The following is a 22,184-nucleotide window of genomic DNA, read 5'->3' on the forward strand; positions in this document are numbered from 1 at the left end:
AAGGGACATACAAATGTTTAGCATATCTGACACGTAAATACCTTGCAATGCCAGCTACAACAGGGCCATGTAAACGCCTGTTCTCACTTTCAGGGACATTGTAAATAAGAAGCTGGCAGCATTATCTCCCGCAAATGTAAACAAATTTGTTTGTCTTAGCGATCGGCTGAACAAGAAGTAGGACTGAGTGAACATAATAAAGGCCATACTGGGTCGGACCAAAGGTCCATCCAGCCCAGTATCCTGTCTACCAACAGTGCCCAATGCCAGGTGCCCCACAGGGAGTGAACCTAACAGGTAATAATCTAGTGATCTCTCTCCTGCCATCCAGCTCCACCCTCTGACAAACAGAGGCTAGGGACACCATTCCTTACCCATCCTGGCTAATAGCCATGAATGGACTTAACCTCCATGAATTTGTCCAGTTCTCTTTTAAACCCTGTTAATAGTTCTAGCCTTCACAACCTCCTCAGGCAAGCAGTTCCACAGGTTGACTGTGCGCTAAGTGAAGAAGAACTTCCTTTTATTTGTTTTAAACCTGCTGCCCATTAATTTCATTTGGTGGCCCCTAGTTCTTATATTATGGGAACAAGTAAATAACTTTTCCTTATTCACTTTCTCCACACTACTCATGATTTTATATACCTCTATCATATCATAGAATATCAGGGTTGGAAGGGACCTCAGAAGGTCATCTAGCCCAACCCCCTGCTCAAAGCGGGACCAATCCCCAACTAAATCATCCCAGCCAGGGTTTTGTCAGGCTTGACCTTAAAAACTTCTAAGGAAAAAGATTCCACCACCTCCCTAGGTAATTCATTCCAGTGTTTCACCATCCTCCTAGTGAAAAAGTTTTTCCTAATATCCAACCTAAACCTCCCCCACTGCACCTTGAGACCATTACTCCTTGTTCTGTCATCTGCTACCACTGAGAACAGTCTAGATCCATCCTCTTTGGAACCCCTTTTCAGGTAGCTGAAAACAGCTATCAAATCCCGTCTCATTCTTCTCTTCTGCAGACTAAACAATCCCAGTTCCCTCAGCCTCTCCTCATAAGTCATGTGTTCCAGTCCCCTAATCATTTTTGTTGCCCTCCGCTGGACGTTTTCCAATTTTTCCACATCCTTCTTGTAGTGTGGGGCCCAAAACCGGACACAGTACTTCAGATGAGGCCTCACCAATGTCGAACAGAGGGGAACGATCACGTCCCTCGATCTGCTGGCAATGCCCCTTCTTATACATCCCAAAATGCCATTGGGCCTTCTTGGCAACAAGGGCACACTGTTGACTCATATCCAGCTTCTCGTCCACTGTAAGCCCTAGGTCCTTTTCTGCAGACTTTAGTCTCCTCTTTTCCAAGCTGAAAAGTCCTAGCCTCTTTAATCTCTCCTCATATGGGACCCGTTCCAAACCCCTAATCATTTTAGTTGCCCTTTTCTGAACCTTTTCTAATGCCAGTATATCTTTTTTGAGATGAGGGGACCACATCTGTACGCAGTATTCAAGATGTGGGCATACCATAGATTTATATAAGGGCAATAAGATATTCTCCATCTTATTCTCTATCCCTTTTTTAATGATTCCTAACATCCTGTATGCTTTTTTGACTGCTGCTGCACGCTGCGTGGACGTCTTCAGAAAACTATCCACAATGACGCCAAGATCTTTCTCCTGATTAGTTGTAGCTAAATTAGCCCCCATCATATTGTATGTCTAATTGGGGTTATTTTTTCCAATGTGCATTACTTTACATTTATCCACATTAAATTTCATTTGCCATTTTGTTGCACAATCACTTAGTTTTGTGAGATCTTTTTGAAGTTCTTCACAGTCTGCTTTCTTTCACAGTCTTAACTATCTGAGCAGTTTAGTATCATCTGCAAACTTTGCCACCTCACTGTTTACCCCTTTCTCCAGATCGTTTATGAATAAGTTGAATAGGATTGGTCCTAGGACTGACCCTTGGGGAACACCACTAGTTACCTCTCTCCATTCTGAAAATTTACCATTTATTCCTACCCTTTGTTCCCTGTCTTTTAGCCAGTTCTCAATCCACGAAAGGCTCTTCCCTCTTAGCCTATGACAACTTAATTTACATAAGAGCCTTTGGTGAGGGACCTCGTCAAAGGCTTTCTGGAAATCTAAGTACAGTAAGTTCACTGGATCCCCCTTGTCCACATGTTTGACGATGCCCTCAAAGAACTCTAATAGATTAGTAAGACATGATCTCCCTTTACAGAAACCATGTTGACTTTTGCGCAACAATTTATGTTCGTCTAGGTATCTGATAATTTTATTCTTTACTATTGTTTCAACTAATTTCCCCGTTACTGACGTTAGACTTACCAGTCTGTAATTGCCAGGATCACCTCTAAAGCCCTTCTTAAATATTGGCGTTACATTAGCTATCTTCCAGTCATTGGGTACAATAGCTGATTTAAAGGACAGGTTACAAATCATAGTTAATAGTGCCACAATTTCACATTTGAGTTCTTTCAGAACTCTTGGGTGAACGCCATCTGGTCCCGGTGACTTGTTACTGTTAAGTTTCTCAATTAATTCCAAAACCTCCTCTAGTGACACTTCAATCTGTGACAATTCCTCAGATCTGTCACCTACAAAAGATGGCTCAGGTTTGGGAATCTCCCTAACATCCTCAGGTGTGAAGACTGAAGCAAAGAATTAATTTAGTTTCTCTGCGATGACTTTATCATCTTTAAGTTCTCCTTTTGTATCTCGATCGTCCAGGGGCCCCAATGGTTGTTTAGCAGGCTTCCTGCTTCTGATGTACTTAAAAAACAGTTTGTTATTACCTTTTGAGTTTTCGGCTAGCTGTTCTTCAAACTCCTTTTTGGCTTTTCTTATTACATTTTTACATTTAGTGGACTTGTAGGCTATGAAGTTTTACATTGTTTTGGTTTTGAGTGCACTTATGTAAGAAAAAAAATCTACATTTGTAAGTTGCACTTTCACGATAGAGATTGCATAGCAGTACTTGTATGAGATGAATTGAAAAATACTATTTTATTTTTTACAGTGAAAATATTTGTAATAAAAAATAATATAAAGTGAGAACTGTACACTTTGTATTCTGTGTTGTAAGTGAAATCAATATATTTGAAAATATAGAAAACATCCAAAAACATTTAAATAAATTGTATTCTATTTTGTTTAACAGTGTGATTAAAACTACGTTTAATCATGATTAATTTTTTAATCGCTTGACCGCCCTACTTCTAATTAAAATTTATTCCTATCAACAACTTTTTCTTTTTTTTTTTTTTTTTTTTTGATAAAAGCTCTATTTTATATATCTGCTCTCACTTCTGTCCTAAGCATGGTTGTTTTTTATTTAAGAGAAGATGCTGCTCTGTCCAAGTGTCCTTGTGGAGGGAGGAAAATTTAATTCCTCTCTTTTGGGCTGACGTATGCCACTCTAGTGATGTTATCTGTGTGGATGAGTATGTGATGCTAGTGGAGGAGAAGGGCAAGTTTAATGACCCTTAGTTCTAGCCAGTCCTGCTTCTCCAAATTTGACTGAATCCCCTGACCAGTACAGGTGTGCTTCCCATCAATGACAGCTGGCATTAGTGGTGATCAAGAGTCACCAGCTTTGACACAGGATACTCTATTGGAATCTCAAAGGAGAAGGTGACTGAGCTTGGAACAGTGACTCAGATTATGATTGGTTGCAATTTCTTCCCTGTATGGCAGGAAGTATTTTTGGAGCATCTTCATCTGAAATCTAGCCCATTGTAGAGTGTACACACATGAAACTAACAGGCTGAGGAGTTCTGCCAGGAGTTTTACTGATGTCTGATGACCAGATGATATTTGGTGAATTAAGAATAGGATTTGCTGTTGTCTTTTGTCTAATACGAACTTCCTGTCTGCCTTGGTGGCCCAGGATAACTCCTAAGTGCAGCAGTCACTGAGATGGTTGGAGGTGACTTTACTCTCTGTGTTCATCAGAAACCCATGATCCTGTTAGCAGGTTGCTGTCTCCTCTAGACCCTGAATGTCTGTCAGATAGGACAAGGACCTGATGAGGAGATCATCTAAGTAGGGATGTATGTGTTTCCTCCCCAGTTCTCTCAGCATGGCCACTAAAACTACCAGGCTCTTTGTGAATACTTGCAGGGGAGTTTCTAGCTCAAAAGGGAGAGTCATGTAGTGGAAATGCTTTCTGCTGTAACAGAAGAACAGAAATTTTTGGTAGTTCTCCATGATTAGAAGAAAAAAATAGGCCTCTTTGAGGTCTATTGAACTCATTAAATCATAGGGTGATAAGAGTCTCAGTGATAGAACAGATTTTAATCTAGTGGTCCCTTCTGGGTTTATCTATACCTGTATTACATAGACCAAGTCTTCATATTTCTCTTGTGAAATTTCAAAAACCTGATGGATTTGTTTAGTGCCCTGAGGTCTAAGATCGCTCAAGTCCCCATTCTCCACTGGAGATATCAAAACATTGGCATACACTCCACAAAGTCTCTGTTTTGTTTGTACTGCTCCATGGCTCTGATTCAGAGAAGAAGTCTGACTGCTTCTTTCACTCTTTGGTGTCTGATTGGGTTTTTTGATCTGATAGAGACTATGAACTTGTCTCTGTGGGATTGGGTCAGCTCAACGGCACAACACCATAGAGTTGTCTCTAGTACCTTTGTGTTTAAAATAGATGTTTCCCACTTGCAGCTTCCCCGCAAATAAGAGACCTTTTCAGATATGGGACACTATATGTCAGGCAGATGGTTCTTCTTTGATGATCTTACAGAAAAGCCTCATGTAAAGCTTCCAGACTCGGTGAAATGGGACCATCTACCTCTTCTAGTCTCTTTCTGGGTTTCTTGTGGGCTGATAACCATGAAAAGAGGATAGCATAATGAATGGAAGGTCTATAGCTCTTCTTAGTTTGATGAAACAGAGGAGATTTCTTCTCACCTGCTATCACTTTGTCCATGTCCTCACCAAACAGCTTGCTCTGAGTACTTGGCTGAGGTCATAAGGTGCATTGCTTGCATATATGCTTTACAAAGGTGGATCCAGAGGTATCTTTGTACTACCACTTTAGAATCCACAAAGCAAGCCACAAATCTAAGGGAATCCAATGAAGCATCTACAAAAAAGGAAGCTGCTAGCTAGAACTTATTCAAACTTGCTTTCAGTTTTTTATCTCGAACCAGGCTTAACTTGGTCATACCGTATATTGAGGCTAGAGTAGCCCCGACAAAACAAAAGGCTACTGAAGAGTCCAGCAGGCCTGAGGCCTCAGAGTTTTTTCTTAGAGATGCTTTGTTTTTCGGCCTGTTGGTTCTTATAATAAAGTCTCCCGACGAAGTGATTAGTGTCTTTGACCAGGGCAGCGGCTGCTGCATCCACTTTTGGCAGAGTAACTACATTTTCCTTGTCTTTCAGCAAGGAACAGAACTACTGGATCTGTCTGTTGGCTTTGCTAGGGAACTCCCACCAAGCCTTGATTGCGTCTTCAAATATCACCGTGGAGTGGAACACAATTCTTTCTTTGCTTCAGCTAGAAAGTATTTGAGAGGCCTTCTTGAACTTTGGGTAGTGGTGGTTTGTGGACTGTTCCAGGGAGCATTTCCACTGTGATTAGCACCTTCCATAACATACACTTAATTATTAGAGGAGGGAAAAGAATCTCATAAATCCTCCTTTAGTGCTGCCTGGTCTGAGATAGATAATTCCCCTTCCTCAAAGGAAATCAAACTGGATGATGAGGAGGAAAAATTTTACCTCTCCTTGTTCCTATATCTCAATTTTTTTAGCCTATGGCTCTTCAGACTCCTCCCCAGTGGAGAAGACTAAGAGGAGGATTGAGAAGCATTCTTCTTCTTTGACTTTCCCTTTTTTCTGAGTCCAACAATCCCTGCAGGAGCACCTGCCTCCTCACTTAGCACAAGGACTTGTGATAAGAGTCTGAACTGAGGACTCTTTGAACCTGCAGGTCTTTTTTTTTTTAACTGATCTTTCTTTTATCTCTGTGAGGGTTAGTCACTGGATTCTGCCCTTCTAACTTTAACAGCTGTTTTGGAAGAGAACATATGGGAGTTCACCACCCTCTTCCTGAAGTGGAGGGACCTTCAGAAGAAGGGTCCTGATGAACATGTCCCCAAGGGGGCAGAGTTTTAGAGAATGAGAGAGGGATTTTTCTGTTTCTTTGGTAGGAGAAGACTCTATGCTTACATAGCCCACCTTTCTGTCCAGAATAAAGTAGAGCCACTTCAGGAGACACCCCTGAAGCTGAGGGAGTTAAGAGTTCCAAGGAATGTACTAGTGGAAGAGGTGCTGGGGTGGTCATTTTCCTCCACATTGGCTGCACCAGGGCTCAAAGGACCGGTAGAGCTGAAATCCTCATTTGGCAAGTCAGAGGAGAGGATGCTGTGTCATTGGCAGCAGCAATAGGGGCTGCTTATTCCACAGGAAATTCAGGCACCATTATGGGATGGAGCTACAGCACTTTCTGCATGCCACATAGTGTGGGGAAGGGACTCTGCAGCCCAATTCCATGGCTCAGCATGGAGCAGGCCCTCATGCTGATGAGGGGGTTAGAAGACTACAGGGAACTGAACCATGCTCATGCCTCTGGGTTGCCCTCTGAGGGGACACTGACCAGACTCTCTCAGTCCGGTCACAGTACTCTTGCAAAGGAAGGAATAAGGCTTGGGAGACATTTGCAGTTCTCTTTATTTGTAATGTGCCAAGAGAGAAGGGGAAAACAGGTCTGATTCTGCTGTAATCCTGCCCTCAAGAAGGGCAAGCCTGGCTCAAAATTTCCTGGCCAACAGAGAGCATCTTTGTTTCAAAAAAATGTATTTTGTTTGGAGTCTCCATTTAGTTAAATTCAGAATTTTAAGAAATCTTATCCCTAAAGACTCTGCTACAATAAGGAGATCCCTGGTCTGCTGTCTGCGTAGGAGTGAAAGCAGAGAACTTTGGAGGTTCTCCACCTAGCGGCAGTCCTGGTCCCAGGCTGGCTGTCAATCTTAGTTCTGCCTCCCACCAGCAGGAAGAGGGGGAACGCACCACAGTACAGACTGCTGGACATGGAGCACGTGGTGGTTAGCAGGGGCGCTGGGACAATTTTTATAGTGGGAGTGCTGAGAGCCATTGAACCAAACTGTAAACCCTGTATATAATGGAAACTATTTCAAGCCATGTGGTACGGCAGCACCCCTCAGTTCCAGCACATATGGGGGTGAGAACCAATTCATCTACTTTGTTACCCTCTCGAGAACGATCTGATCCAGGGACAATGTATGAGCCCATTATGGATAGACTTAGCCTGTCTGTGATATGTCTTCCTCTTTTTCCAGGCAAGTGACCACTACCAATGTGCTACATAAGGCATCAAAAAGAGATCACCCTTGTGAGACATGCCTTCTCTTTCCCCTTGGGCAGATGGCTCATTTATACCTTGCCACCTATAACCCTTCATCACAAAGTCCTAATCAAGCTCAAGAGAAATGAAGGTTCAATAATTCTAAAAGCCTGACAACATCTAAAATAAATATGGTTCTCCACCATTAGGGACAGCAATAAACATCCATCAGCTATGAAGGAGGCCAGGTTCCCACTCAGGCAGATCATAAAGCAGCAGCAAGGGTGGGTCAAGGGCTCACACAGCATAATGATGAGAATCTACACAGGCAATTTTCAGAAGAGAACATGCTGTTTACTCCCCCTTCCAGTCCATTAATGAAGGGGCTAGATAATACCAGAACTAGCATAATACCAAACACTAGACACCTCCATATATGTGAGTGACATATCCAAACCCATTTGGATTTCCATTTTTGTGACATGTTGATGATGTGTTCTTTGAGTTTGTGTGCAGAATAAGGTTACAGTACATGTTTCCTTTTACCTCTCACAAGAAACTCCTGACCATCAATCCTGGATTCGCCTTTGGGTTTCTGTAGGAGCGAGATCCAGTGATGCATCTCCTCTGGGGTGTCACTGTTACAGTGAATCACTCGATTTGCTGTGATGATCACAAAGGAATTTGACCTGCCAGAAAACATGAGAATTAAAACTAGTCATATCAGATCCATGTCTGCAGCAAAAGCACGGTTGAGACAGAGCACCTCTCTTCAGCCATCAGCCCTCTGCCAAAGGGCCTGCATAGCCATAGCCTGAGCCTTCACCTTTAACCATCAGCCCCTCTGCCTCAGCATAAGGAATGCCAGTCAGACCTATGGAAAACATGCTATGGAGAGTTGGGGGAACATTTAAACAGGGGAAAGAGCCCCCCCAGACTGGATTACAAATTGTGGGGAGGAGTGTATTCAGACAGCAGGCATGGGATCTGTAGCACACGCCAATCATAATAGCATGAAGGTGCCTCTCATGGACTCCCGTCATCCTCCCTCAAGTCCCACTGCTTGGTTCAACATAAGCTGACGATTGACACCTCAGTACTTTAGTGAGAGAGACAGAATTCCCCCTAGGACAAAGAAAGGCATCTCAGGTGGCAGATCTTCAGCTGGTGGAAATTGTCATAGCTCCGATGAAGTCAATGGAACTATGTCAGTTCTCAACAGCCAGGGATCTACCTCTAAGATTACTGTTAAGGACAATTATAGAATCATAGAAGATGAGGGTTGGAAGATACCTCAGGAGGTCATCTAGTCCAACCCCCTGTTCAAAGCAGGACCAACCCCAACTAAATCATCCCAGCCAGGGCTTTGTCAAACAGGCCTTAAAAACCTCTGAGGATGGAGATTCCACCACCTCCCTAGGTAACCCATTCCAGTGCTTCACCACCATCCTAATGAAACAGTTTTTCCTAATATCCAACCTAGACCTCCCCCACTGCAACTTGAGACCATTACTCCTCGTTCTGTCATCTGCCACCACTGAGAACAGCCAAGCTCCATCCTCTTTGGAAGCCCCCTTCAGGTAGTTGAAGGCTGCTATCAAATCCCCCCTCACTCTTCTCTTCTGAAGATGAAATAAGCCCAGTTCCCTCAGCCTTTCCTCGTAAGTCATGTGCCCCAGCCCCCTAATCTTTTTCATTGCCCTCCGCTGGACTCTCTCCAATTTGTCCACATCCTTTCTGTAGTGGGAGGCCCCAAACTGGACACAATACTCCAGATGTGGCTTCACCAGTACCAAATAGAGGGGAATAATCGCTTCCCTCGATCTGCTGGCAATGCTCCTACTAATGCAGCCCAATATGCTGTTTGTCTTCTTGGCAACAAGGGCACACTCTTGATTCATATCCAGCTTCTTGTCCACTGTAATCCCCAGGTCCTTTTCTGCAGACCTGCCGCTTAGCCGGTCAGTCCCCAGCCTGTAGCAGTGCCTGGGATTCTTCTGTCCTAAATGCAGGACTCTGCACTTGTCCTTGTTGAACTTCATCAGATTTCTTTTCGCCCAATTCTCCAATTTGTCTAGGTCACTCTGGACCCTATCCCTACCCTCCAGTGAATCTACCTCTCCCCGCCCTTTAGTGTCATCTGCGAACTTGCTGAGGGTGCAATCCATCCCATCATCCAGATCATTAACGAAGATGCTGAACAAAACCGGCCCCAGGACAGATCCCCTGGGGCACTCGACTTGATACTGGCTGCCAACTAGACATTGAGCCATTGATCACTACCTGTTGAGCCCCACGATTTAGCCAGCTTTCTATCCACCTTATGGTCCATTCATCCAATCCATACTTTAACTTGCTGGCAAGAATAACGTGGGAGACCGTGTCAAAAGCTTTGCTAAAGTCAAGGTGTATCACATCCACCGCTTTCCCCATATCCACAGAACCAGTTATCTCATCACAGAAAGCAATCAGGTTGGTCAGGCATGACTTGCCCTTGGTGAATCCATGTTGATTGTTCCTGATCACTTTCCTGTCCTCCAAGTGCTTTAAAATGGATTCCTTGAGGACCTGCTCCATGATTTTTCCAGAGACTGAGATGAGGCTGACCGGTCTGTAGTTCCCTGGATTCTCCTCCTTCCCTTTTTAAAAGATGGGCACTATATTTGCCTTTTTCTAATTGTCCGGGACCTCCCCCGATCGTCACAAGTTTTCAAAGATAATGGCCAATGGCTCTGCAATCACATCAGCCAATTCCCTCAGCACCCTCGGATGCATTGCATCTGGCCCCTGGGACTTTTGCAGGTTCAGCTTTTCTAAATACTCCTTAACCTGTTCTTTCATCACTGAGGTTGCTCACCTCCTCCCCATACTGTGCTGCCCAGCGCAGCAGTCTGGGAGCTGACCTTGTCTGTGAAGACCGAGGCAAAAAAAAAGCATCGAGTACATTAGCTTTTTCCACATCCTCTGTCACTAGGTTGCCTCCCCCATTCAGTAGGGGTCCCACACTTTCCCTGACTTTCTTCTTGTTGCTAACATACCTGTAGAAACCCTTCTGGTTACCCTTCACATCCCTTGCTAGCTGCAACTCCAATTGTTCTTTGGCCTTCCTGATTACACCCCTGCATGCTTGAGCAATATTTTTATACTCTTCCCTAGTCATCTGTCCAAGTTTCCACTTCTTGTAAGCTTCCCTTTTGTGTTTAAGCTCACAAAAGATTTCTCTGTTAAGCCAAGGTGGTTGCCTGCCATATTTGCTATTGTTTCTGCACATTGGGATGGTTTGTTCCTGCGCCCAATAAGGCTTCTTATTTGGAGTTTGCCTGGGAGTTTGTCTGGGATCTGTCTGAGAGGAGGTACGCTAAGGGCTGCATTAGGGAGGCTGTGCTGGTGAGTATCGGAGTGTCTGTTGTGGGGACAGTTGGACAGTTTGACCGTGTGCTTGATTGGCTGTTTGAAAAGTGTGAATTGGGAATGCTTTGTTCCAGGTGAGCCTTGAGAGGGCCTGACTGTTAGAAAAAGCCAGTCAGTTGAGCGGCGAACAGCAGAGAGGCTAACAGAGGGAGTTTGCCTGGGAGTTCGCCTGGGGAGAGCCCACTGAAGCTTACATCTTGCCAGCTTCTCTGAGTAGTTACTACAACTCCTGAGGAAGCTCGAAGAAGGAAGGTAATATGGATTGTGAGTGTTCAGCTGTTGTGACCTGCACTGGATGTGCCATGTTTGTCTTTCTTCCACAGGAGAGAAGCGACTTTGTCTGTACGAAGTGCAAGCTGGTCTCCATATTGGAAGAGAAGGTTCAAGGTCTGGAGCAACAGGTATCGACCCTGCATTGCATAAGACAAACTGAAGATTTCCTGGACAGACGTCAGGATATGCTTCTACAGACACAACGTTCTGAAGATTCAGAGCAGGCTGCGCAGCGGGGACAGGAGGACGGTGAAGAAATTTGGCAGCATGTGACCTCCAGAAAAAGAAAGGGGAGCGTCCATGTACCAGCAATGCAGATACAGGTAAGCAACCGTTTTCATGTTCTCTCCACAGGTACTAATGCGGAGAGTGGACTAGATGATACATCTGAGGGAAGGGAACAGAAGGAGACTCCACCGATTGCAAGGCATGAGATGCACTGTGCTAGGGATGGGGGTTCCACAACCACTGCTCCCAAGAGAAGGAGGCGGGTGGTGGTGATTGGGGACTCTCTCCTCAGGGGGACTGAGTCATCTATCTGTTGCCCCGATCAGGAAAACCGAGAAGTCTGCTGCTTGCTAGGAGCTAGGATTCACGATGTGACAGAGAGACTGCCAAGACTCATCAAGCCCTCGGATCGCTACCCCTTCCTGCTTCTCCACGTGGACACCAATGATACTGCCAAGAATGACCTCGAGCGGATCACTGCAGACTACTGGGTTTGAAGGATAAAGGAGTTTGAGGTGCAAGTGGTGTTTTCGTCTATCCTCCCGTGAAAGGAAAAGGCCTGGGTAGAGACCGTCGAATCGTGGAAGTCAACGAGTGGCTACGCAGGTGGTGTCGGAGAGAAGGCTTTGGATTCTTTGACCATGGGATGGTGTTCCAAGAAGGAGTGGTGCTAGGCAGAGATGGGCTCCACCCTAACAAAGAGAGGGAAGAGCATCTTCGCAAGCAGGCTGGCTAACCTAGTGAGGAGGGCTTTAAACTAGGTTCACCGGGGGAAGGAGACCAAAGCCCTGAGGTAAGTGGGGAAGTGGGATACCTGGAGGAAGCACGAGCAGGAGCATGTGAGAGGGCAGGGCTCCTACCTCATACTGAGAAAGAGGGACGATCAGCAAGTTATCTCAAGTGCCTATACACAAATGCAAGAAGCCTGGGAAACAAGCAGGGAGAACTGGAAGTCCTGGCACAGTCAAGGAATTATGATATGATTGGAATAACAGAGACTTGGTGGGATAACTCACATGACTGGAGTACTGTCATGGGTGGATATAAACTGTTCAGGAAGGACAGGCAGGGCAGAAAAGGTGGGGAAGTTGCATTGTATGTAAGGGAGCAGTATGACTGCTCAGAGCTCAAGTATGAAACTGCAGAAAAACCTGAGAGTCTCTGGATTAAGTTTAGAAGCGTGAGCAACAAGGGCGATGTCGTGGTGGGAGTCTGCTATAGACCACCGGACCAGGGGGATGAGGTGGACGAGGCTTTCTTCTGGCAACTCACGGAAATTACTAGATCGCAGGCCCTGGTTCTCATGGGAGACTTCAATCACCCTGATATCTGCTGGGAGAGCAATACAGCAGTGCACAGACAATCCAGGAAGTTTCTCGAAAGTGTAGGGGACAATTTCCTGGTGCAAGCGCTGGACGAACCAACTAGGGGCAGAGCTCTTCTTGACCTGCTGCTCACAAACCGGGAAGAATTAGTAGGGGAAGCAAAAGTGGATGGGAACCTGGGAAGCAGTGACCATGAGATGGTCAAGTTCAGGATCCTGACACAGGGAAGAAAGGAGAGCAGCAGAATATGGACCCTGGACTTCAGAAAAGCAGACTTTGACTCCATCAGGGAACTGATGGGCAGGATCCCCTGGGAGAATAACATGAGGGGGAAAGGAGTCCAGGAGAGCTGGCTGTATTTTAAAGAATCCTTCTTGAGGTTACAGGGACAAACCATCCCGATGTGTAGAAAGAATAGTAAATATGGCAGGCGACCAGCTTGGCTTAACAGTGAAATCCTTGCTGATCTTAAACACAAAAAAGAAGCTTACAAGAAGTGGAAGATTGGACAAATGACCAGGGAAGAGTATAAAATATTGCTCAGGCATGCAGGAGTGAAATCAGGAAGGCCAAATCACACCTGGAGTTGCAGCTAGCAAGAGATGTTAAGAGTAACAAGAAGGGTTTCTTCAGGTATGTTAGCAACAAGAAGAAAGTCAAGGAAAGCGTGGGCCCCTTCCTGAATGAGGGAGGCAACCTAGTGACAGAGAATGTGGAAAAAGCGAATGTACTCAATGCTTTTTTTGCCTCTGTCTTCACGAACAAGGTCAGCTCCCAGACTACTGCACTGGGCAGCACAGCATGGGGAGGAGGTGACCAGCCCTCTGTGGAGAAAGGAGTGGTTCGGGACTATATAGAAAATCTGGACGATCACAAGTCCATGGGGCCGGATGCATTGCATCCAAGAGTGCTGAAGGAGTTGGCGGATGTGATTGCAGAGCCATTGCCATTATCTTTGAAAACTCTTGGCGATTGGGGGAGATCCCGGACGACTGGAAAAAGGCTAATGTAGTGCCCATCTTTAAAAAAGGGAAGGAGGAGGATCCTGGAAACTACAGGCCGGTCAGCCTCACCTCAGTCCCTGGAAAAATCATGGAGCAGGTCCTCAAGGAAACAATTCTGAAGCACTTAGAGGAGAGGAAAGTGATCAGGAACAGTCAGCATGGATTCACCAAGGACAAGTCATGCCTGACTAATCTAATCTGGACGTGTTGTTCCTTGACTTTAGCAAAGCTTTTGACACGGTCTCCCACAGTATTCTTGTCAGCAAGTCAAAGAAGTATGGGCTAGATGAATGGACCATAAGGTGGATAGAAAGCTGGCTAGATTGTCGGGCTCAACGGGTAGTGATCAATGGCTCCATGTCTAGTTGGCAGCCAGTATCAAGTGGAGTGCCCCAAGGGTCGGTCCTTGGGCCGGCTTTGACTGAAGAATCCCATGCACCGCTACAGACTAGGGACCGAATGGCTAGGCAGCAGTTCTGCAGAAAAGGACCTAGGGGTTACAGTGGACGAGAAGCTGGATATGAGTCAACAGTGTGCTCTCGTTGCCAAGAAGGCCCAATGGCATTTTGGGATGTATAAGAAGGGACATTGCCAGCAGATTGAGGGACGTGATCGTTCCTCTCTATTCGACATCGGTGAGGCCTCATCTGGAGTACTGTGTCCAGTTTTGGGCCCCACACTACAAGAAAGATGTGGAAAAATTGGAAAATGTCCAGCGGAGGGCAACAAAAATGATTAGGGGACTGGAACACATGACTTATGAGGAGAGGCTGAGGGAACTGGGATTGTTTAGTCTGCAGAAGAGAAGAATGAGGGGGGATTTGATAGCTGCTTTCAACTACCTGAAAGGGGGTTCCAAAGAGGATGGCTCTGGACTGTTCTCAGTAGTAGCAGATGACAGAACAAGGAGTAATGGTCTCAAGTTGCAGTGGGGGAGGTTTAGGTTGGATATTAGGAAAAACTTTTTCACTGGGAGGGTGGTGAAACACTGGAATGGGTTACCTAGGGAGGTGGTGGAATCTCCTTCCTTAGAAGTTTTTAAGGTCAGGCTTGACAAAGCCCTGGCTGGGATGATTTAGTTGGGGATTGGTCCTGCTTTGAGCAGGGGGTTGGACTAGATGACCTCCTGAGGTCCCTTCCAACCCTGATATTCTATGATTCTTTAAAATACAGCCAGTTCTCCCAGCTCCTTTCCCTCTCATATTAGCCTCCCGAGGGATCCTGCCCATCAGTTTCCTGAGGGAGTCAAAGTCTGCTTTTCTGAAGTCCAAGGTCCGTTTTCTGCTGCTCTCCTTTCTTCAGGATCCTGAACTCTACTATTTCATGGTGACTGCTGCCCAGGTTGCCTCCCACTTCTACTTCTACTTCTCCTACCAATTCTTCCCTGTTTGTGAGCAACGGGACAAGAGGAACACAGCCCCTAATTGAGAGCATTCACTAATTTCTAAGGAATCAGAACTGAATCTGGAGGTGGCGGGGGAGGGGAGCCTCTGTATCTGATACCCAGTGCTGTGGAGCAGAAGAGAGTCAAGCCAGACTTAGGAAGCAGAAGTTCCAGTCCTACATCTCTGGCCAGCCACCTCACTTTGCACCTGGGATTACAATGGGATAGAGACTAAGGGCAAGTCTACACCCAAAATCCTGCATGGGTGCAGCTGTACCACTGTAGCGTTTTATCGAAGATGCTCTAAACCGAATTAATACACCTGAGTGACATAGTTATACCGATATAGGTCTGTAGTGTAAGACCAGACCTAAGTATTATTCTACACTCCTTCAGTGTAAAGAGCTTAGCTGAAGTAGTGTCTAAAACTTTCCACCTTAATACACAGCTAAGAATTCCTTAAAATACAAAAATTCCATAACTGTACTGTGAAAGCCCCTGCAGCTTGCAGGAGAAAAAAAATACTTTAAAAGCAAAGTAATGCAATAAGAAACTTAGGTAGGATGAGCCCATTGTTTTTGTAGCTGACAGTGAACATTCAACTGAACAAAATGTGAAATGCTCCCTGATTTGTATTCTGGTTAGTTTCACTGCACAATGTATGAACTACAGAACCGCCCTGTGTTTTAATAGTACCTTTCTTGCTTTTGTTAGGGAGCGGTAAGAGTAGAGTTTAGTTTAGTTTATTATGTTGGGGAGGCCTTCCTCAGGCTAGAGAACATACTTGTTAATTTGGGCTTTTTCTGCAGAAAATGTCTGTCTTCTCATAAAGCTTTTCAAATGGGTACATTTTTATTTAACTTGGGTTCCAAGGCCGTGAACCACAAAAATACCTAATTCCTCTTTTTAGGCACTGTGATCCACTAAACTCCTGCTCAGCTGCCACCTAACCCTGTAGGTGCCTAAAGTTGTTCAGCACCTATGTTTCTGCCTCTGAACATTGCAGCCTTGCTTTAGGCCCCAGGACGATTCACAAACTGGGGAAGACAGGCTTTTGTCTGCCTAAGTGACATGCAGCAGCACAGTCTGGTAGGCATACTCAGACGCCACCTGCCAGGTTGGGCCCTTTAGGAGAGTCTACACAGAACAACTGAGGAGGCAGAGCTCCCTCACAACTTTTAGTCTTGTGGTTAGGATACTGACCCAGGATGTCAGAGACCCCCAGCTCAAGTCCCCCCTCCACCTGAGGGGGAGAAGGGATTTCAACAAGGGTCTGTACCCTCTCAAGTGACTGCCGTAACCACTAGGCTATGTGATATTCTGATGTGAGTCTCCCTCACATTCTCCTATTGAAGTTGTTCCACTTCAAATAATTGACTAATTAAATATTAACTGTGTTAGAGAAAGAGTTAAAGTGAATCTTTAGTCTATTGGTTAGGGCACTCACCTGAGGGATGGCAGTGCCCTGTTCAGAAGGGGGACTATGAATTGCAGGTCTCCCATATCCTGAGTGAATACCCTAACCACTGGTCTAAAGGAGGTCTGCCTTTCCCCTCCTGCCCCCCAGGTATTTTGTTTCTGGCCTCACATGTGACTTAGGTGGCCAAAAGCCTCTCCCCTGCAGTTTGTGGATCACAAGCAGAGATAGGTGCTTATCTCTGAGATGGGGAGGGACTTAACACTGGCTAGCTTAGGTGACTCCCTACCTAGGGTGCTGACTTTGTGGTTCACAGTTTAAGGTGCCTCTCTCTCTCTCCCCATTCATCAGGAGCCTAGGTGCCTAACTCAGGCTTCATGACACTGAGCATCACAGCACCTAACTATAGGTGCCAAGAAAATCACAGGAGGAACACTGCTCCCCAAAGCATGAGTCCCTATGTGGGTCTGCGCCCAAGTGACTAATAGGCTCTATCATTAGGAAGAGTTTGGTGGATTACTAATGTTCTGTGAACCACGGCTTGAGAATAACTGATCTACTGAAATATTAGTGATCAGATACGGTCATGGAATTTTTCATGTATCGTTATTGTTCATATCATTAATTATTGGAAGATATTATGCCAGTAGCATAATAACTTGATTAACATTTTGGCATATGGTTCACAAATCCAATACTGAACAGATTTTGAACCAAGAAGATGGATGGAGTGACCAGCCATATTACAATTACATCAATATAACAGGGTGCAAAAAAGAACTAGATAAATTCATGGAGGATAGGTCCATCAATGGCGTCCCTAGCTTCTGTTTGCCAGAAACTGGGAATGAACGACAGGGGATGGATCACTTGATGATTACCTGTTCTGTTCATTCCCTCTGGGGCACCTGGCACTGGCCACTGTTGGAAGACCAGATACTGGGATAGATGGACCTTTGGTCTGACCCAGTAGGGCCATTCTTATGTTCAAGCAGGGAATAACATTCCTGAGCATAATGTCTTCTTTTTAGCAAGGCTGTTTTTGCTAAATCTACAAGATTAAGATCTTGCAGCCAAAGTAATTTTAACACAGGGCGGCAAGGCTCAGGCGGGTTCAAGCTTCAGTCCCCACTTCTGGGGTCATGTAATAATGTTTATTGTCAGAAGGGGGTTGCAGTGCAATAAAGTTTGAGAATCCCTGATCTACTCTGATCTCCTTTACAATCCAGCCATCAGATTTCACCCTATTCTCTCTGTATGGAGCCCATCAACCTGTGTTTGACTAAAGCATATCTTCCAGAAGTGCATCCACTCTTGATCTGAAAACATCACAGATGGAGAATGGGATCCACCACTTCCCTTGGCTGTTTGTTCCAATTGTTTATTACCTTCACTGTTAAAAATTTGTGTCTTATTCCTAAACTGAATTTGTCAGGCTTCAGATTCCAGCCATTGATTCTTTTGCTTTTCTCCGATAGGTCAAAGAATCTTTAGAACCTGGTACTCCAGCCCTCAAAAGAATTTCTGTAGGTTTTTTCTGCACCCTCTCCAATTTTTCTGCATCCTTTTAAAAATGTGGACATAAGAAGTGGATGCAGTATTAACTCACCACTTTAGGTGCCTACGTACAATATATAAGTGCCACTGAGATCGTCAGAATCCCTGCTCAGCTGCCACCTAACTCTGTAGACACCTAAATTCCCGAGGTGCCTAAGTTTCCACCAATGGGCATGTGCAAAACTACCTAACTGAAACAGACCCTATAGCCTGGGGGTTAAGATAGTCAACTGGGATGTGGGAGAATCAGGTTCACTCTTGCAGGGTGTTTGTTTGTTTGTTCATTCTTCGGCGGGGCAGTTTATTGTCCTAAGTTTAGAGTATATTTGTTAGGTATTTCTGGCTCTCACACTCCCTCTTTAAACCCTGAGTTTGTAGTGCCTTTGCCTTTTAAACCCTCCCCTTGCATCATTAATTAACGCTGTCCTGGCTGTTCCTGCAATTCAGATAAGCTTTCCTATCCATAAGATGCAAGGCATCCCATTCATACAGACTCCTCCCCCACTGGAATGTGGCCCAATGTACCACATCATCAAAACTTCAACTTCACGCCAGTCACATAGCCAGTGATTCACTGCCAGTATTTTCTGCCTTTTCTTGCTCACAGGACTGGCAGGACCTCTGAGAAGATTGGACTTTCTTCTTCAGCTCCCTTCCAAGATCTCTGAAGTCTTCAACAATCAGTGTAGTCCCACATGATGCTGGAACACTGGTTTCAATGTGTGTCTTCAACAGCAGAGATTTGCCAGGTGACTTCAGAATCCCATCCAATCTTTCTGTAACATCTCACGTCTTAGCTCCTGTTGTCCTTGTGTCCCTTTCTAAAGCCTCTGTCCACTCTTCTTAACACAGACTCACCGCTGACAATTGCTTGTCATCTTAGGCATCTTTGGGGTATAAAGCAAGCAGCAATCCATAGTGCATCCCCTATGGTTTTCTGTTCCATTCTCATAAGAACGGCCACACTGGGTCAGACCAAAGGTCCATCTAGCCCAGTATCCTGTCTTCTGACAGTGGCCAGGGCCAGGTGCCCCCGAGGGAATGAAGAGAACAGGGAACCATCAAGTTATCAATCCCCTGTCGGCCGTTCCCAGCTTCTGGCAAAAAAAGGCTAGGGACACCTTCCCTGCCTATCCTGGCTAATCATCCCCAGGTGATTCTTCAGAGACATTCTAGGTAGTCGCCTCACTATCATCTGCATTTTACAGATGGGAAATTGAGGCACTGAGCAACTAAGAGACTTGCCCAGTACCTTACAGGATGTTTGTGGCAGAGCCAGAATTGAACCAGTGTCTCCGACAGGCCAGGCTAAGTGGATCATCCTTCCTAACTACTGGATCATCCTTCCTCTCTGGTGGGGAATTGCAAAAGGAGATTCCCTATATCATGTGGACCACATAAGGACAGGGCACAACCACCATTCCTGTGAGTATCTATACAGGAAGAAGGTATCAAATAATGGAAGACTCTTTCATTTGTCAGACTGACTGAGGCATAATGAGACCCATTAGCTGGCAGTTGAAGTTAGAAAAAGTCAGACTGGAATGAAGATGCAGTGTTTTAACAGTGAGGATAATTATTAACTGGAATAGCTTCCTAATATATTTGAAAAAAGAAAAGGAGTACTTGTGGCACCTTAGAGACTAACCAATTTATTTGAGCATGAGCTTTCGTGAGCTACAGCTCACTTCATCGGATGCATACCGTGGAAACTGCAGCAGACTTTATATATACACAGAGAATATGAAACAATACCTCCTCCCACCCAACTGTACTGGTGGTAATAGCTTATCTAAAGTGACCTGATGATCACTTTAGATAAGCTATTACCAGCAGGACAGTGGGGTGGGAGGAGGTATTGTTTCATATTCTCTGTGTATATATAAAGTCTGCTGCAGTTTCCACGGTATGCATCCGATGAAGTGAGCTGTAGCTCACGAAAGCTCATGCTCAAATAAATTGGTTAGTCTCTAAGGTGCCACAAGTACTCCTTTTCTTTTTGCGAATACAGACTAACACGGCTGTTACTCTGAAACCTAATATATTTGAGAGAGTCTCCACCACTTGGAGCCTTTACTTGAAAACTGTATGTCTTTCTTAAAGTTATGCTCCAGCTCAACCATGAGTAATTATGATGGATGAAAGAATCACTGGGTGAAAATCTGCGACCTGTGTTCTGCAGGAGATCAGACTAGATGATCAACTTGTGGCCTTGGAATGTATGATCAGGGACCACTCTGTCCTTGCTCCCTCCTGGTAACAGCTCAGCAAGAAAGGGACAATGCCATAGCCCCACCCTTCAACATACCAGCCTGTGAAGTGGGCACCCATACCAGGAAAAGCACCCTACTTCACCCTAACATGTGCCCCCGCCCCAGTCTGCACCGAATAGTCCCATAAGAGGCACCATCTATCCCAGTGCTCCTCCTAAGGTAATACAGCTGCTCTTCCCTACACAGAGCACCACGCAGAGTGTGCAACTGAGCCCTGTAGATTTATTTTGATTATTCCTCACTTTTCCTCCCATTTTTTTATCTTGCTTGAAATGCTTTGAATTAAGGAGAATTTAATTCAGTGGGGCAGAGATAACACACACACAGTGTTTCAACCTTCACTTCCCAAAACAGATTACAATAATAAATTCACAGATTTTAAGGCAAGAAGAGACCATTATGATAGAATCATAGACTATTAGGCTTGGAAGGGACCTCAGGAGGTTATCTAGTCCAAACCCCTGCTCAAAGCAGGACCAATCCCCAACTAAATCATCCCAGCCAGGGCTTTATCAAGCCTGACCTTGAAAACCTCTAAGGAAGGAGATTCCATCACCTCCCTAGGTAACCCATTCCAGTGCTTCACCACCCCCCTAGTGAAAAAGTTTTTCCTAACATCCAACCTAAACCTCCCCCACTGCAACTTGAGACCATTACTCCTTGTTCTGTCATCTGCTACCACTGAGAACAGTCTAGAGCCATCCTTTTTGGAACCCCCTTTCAGGTTGTTGAAAGCAGCTATCAAATCCCCCCTCATTCTTCTCTTCTGCAGACTAAATAATCCTAGTTCCCTCAGCCTCTCCTCATAAATCATGTGCTCCAGCCCACTAATCATTTTTGTGGCCCTCCGCTGGACGTTTTCCAATTTTTCCACATCCTTCTTGTAGTGTGGGGCCCAAAACTGGACACAGTACTCCAGATGAGGCCTCACCAATGTCGAATAAAGGGAAATGATCACGTCCCTCGATCTGCTGGCAATGTCCCTACTTATACAGCCCAAAATGCCGTTAGCCTTCTTGGCAACAAGGGCACATTGTTGACTCATATCCAGCTTCTCGTCCACTGTAACCCCTAGGTCCTTTTCTGCAGAACTACTGCCTAGACATTCACTCCCTAGTCTGTAGCAGTGCAGGACTCTGCACTTGTCCTTGTTGAACCTCATCAGATTTCTTTCTTTCTCATCAGATTTCAGATACTCAGGTCTGACTTCTCACAGGCCACAGAATTCCACCAAATGATAGCTGCATAGAGCCCATAAGTTCTGGTTGAATGAGAGAGAATCTTTTACAAGTCATCTGATCTTGACATTTAGACTAAGCTGTTTCCACCTACGAGATGGAAAGGGGAACGAACTTTCATTTAAAAAATGTATATTTCTCGACCTCATGGCTATGAAGGAAACCACATTGGAACAATGTATAGACTGAAGTAGCATAAAGCAGGAGGCTGAGCTACCCCACGGGGCAAACTTATTATCTAAAACAAGTTTGGTTCTGATTATGTGCTCATCCATGTGCAAAAACAAAATGAAGCCAGGCCCTACCCCAAAGAGCTACCAATCCAAAAGGCAATGATGTAGTTACAATGAAGCTTATTCCTACCTGTCAGGATTGTCTGAGGCACAGACAGAGTCGATGAGCCCCACATCCAGGGTTCCCTTCATAGGGGGAGAGACAGACATTTATCAACAATGTACATCCTAAAGCAGAAACATTTTCCTTCCTCATAAAAATCAAGAACCAAAGCTTTGCTTCTAAATTCCATCAGCTTTAATACAAGTGAGTCAATGAGAGAGAGGAAGTGGGATATGAGACAGACTTCTATGTTCTGCAGACAGAAAGGTGATGCAGAACTCCACATAGGAGCTGTGATGGTCAGTCAGCATTATGAAGCTCTGGGAAAACTGCATCTCCACCTCCCAGTCTCAGAACAAACAAAATATATTGGTATTCTCTTCATACAAATCTCCTCCC

The 22,184-nt window shown here is 45.1% G+C and overlaps 1 protein-coding gene across 1 annotated transcript in view; it reads right to left on the bottom strand.

Annotated features, from left to right (window-relative positions):
• LOC140895349 (unconventional myosin-X) overlaps positions 1-22,184 on the bottom strand; it is a 274,354-nt gene that overhangs the window by 41,876 nt on the left and 210,294 nt on the right. Inside the window, exons 30-31 of the mRNA XM_073304794.2 lie at positions 21,813-21,868; positions 7,886-8,028 (exon numbers count right to left, since the gene is read on the bottom strand). Of these exons, the coding sequence (XP_073160895.2) occupies positions 7,886-8,028; positions 21,813-21,868 (199 nt within the window). The remainder of the gene's footprint in view (positions 1-7,885; positions 8,029-21,812; positions 21,869-22,184) is intronic.

This window comes from Lepidochelys kempii, chromosome 11 (assembly GCF_965140285.1).
Source record: "Lepidochelys kempii isolate rLepKem1 chromosome 11, rLepKem1.hap1, whole genome shotgun sequence".
Taxonomy (NCBI): Eukaryota; Metazoa; Chordata; order Testudines; family Cheloniidae; genus Lepidochelys; species Lepidochelys kempii.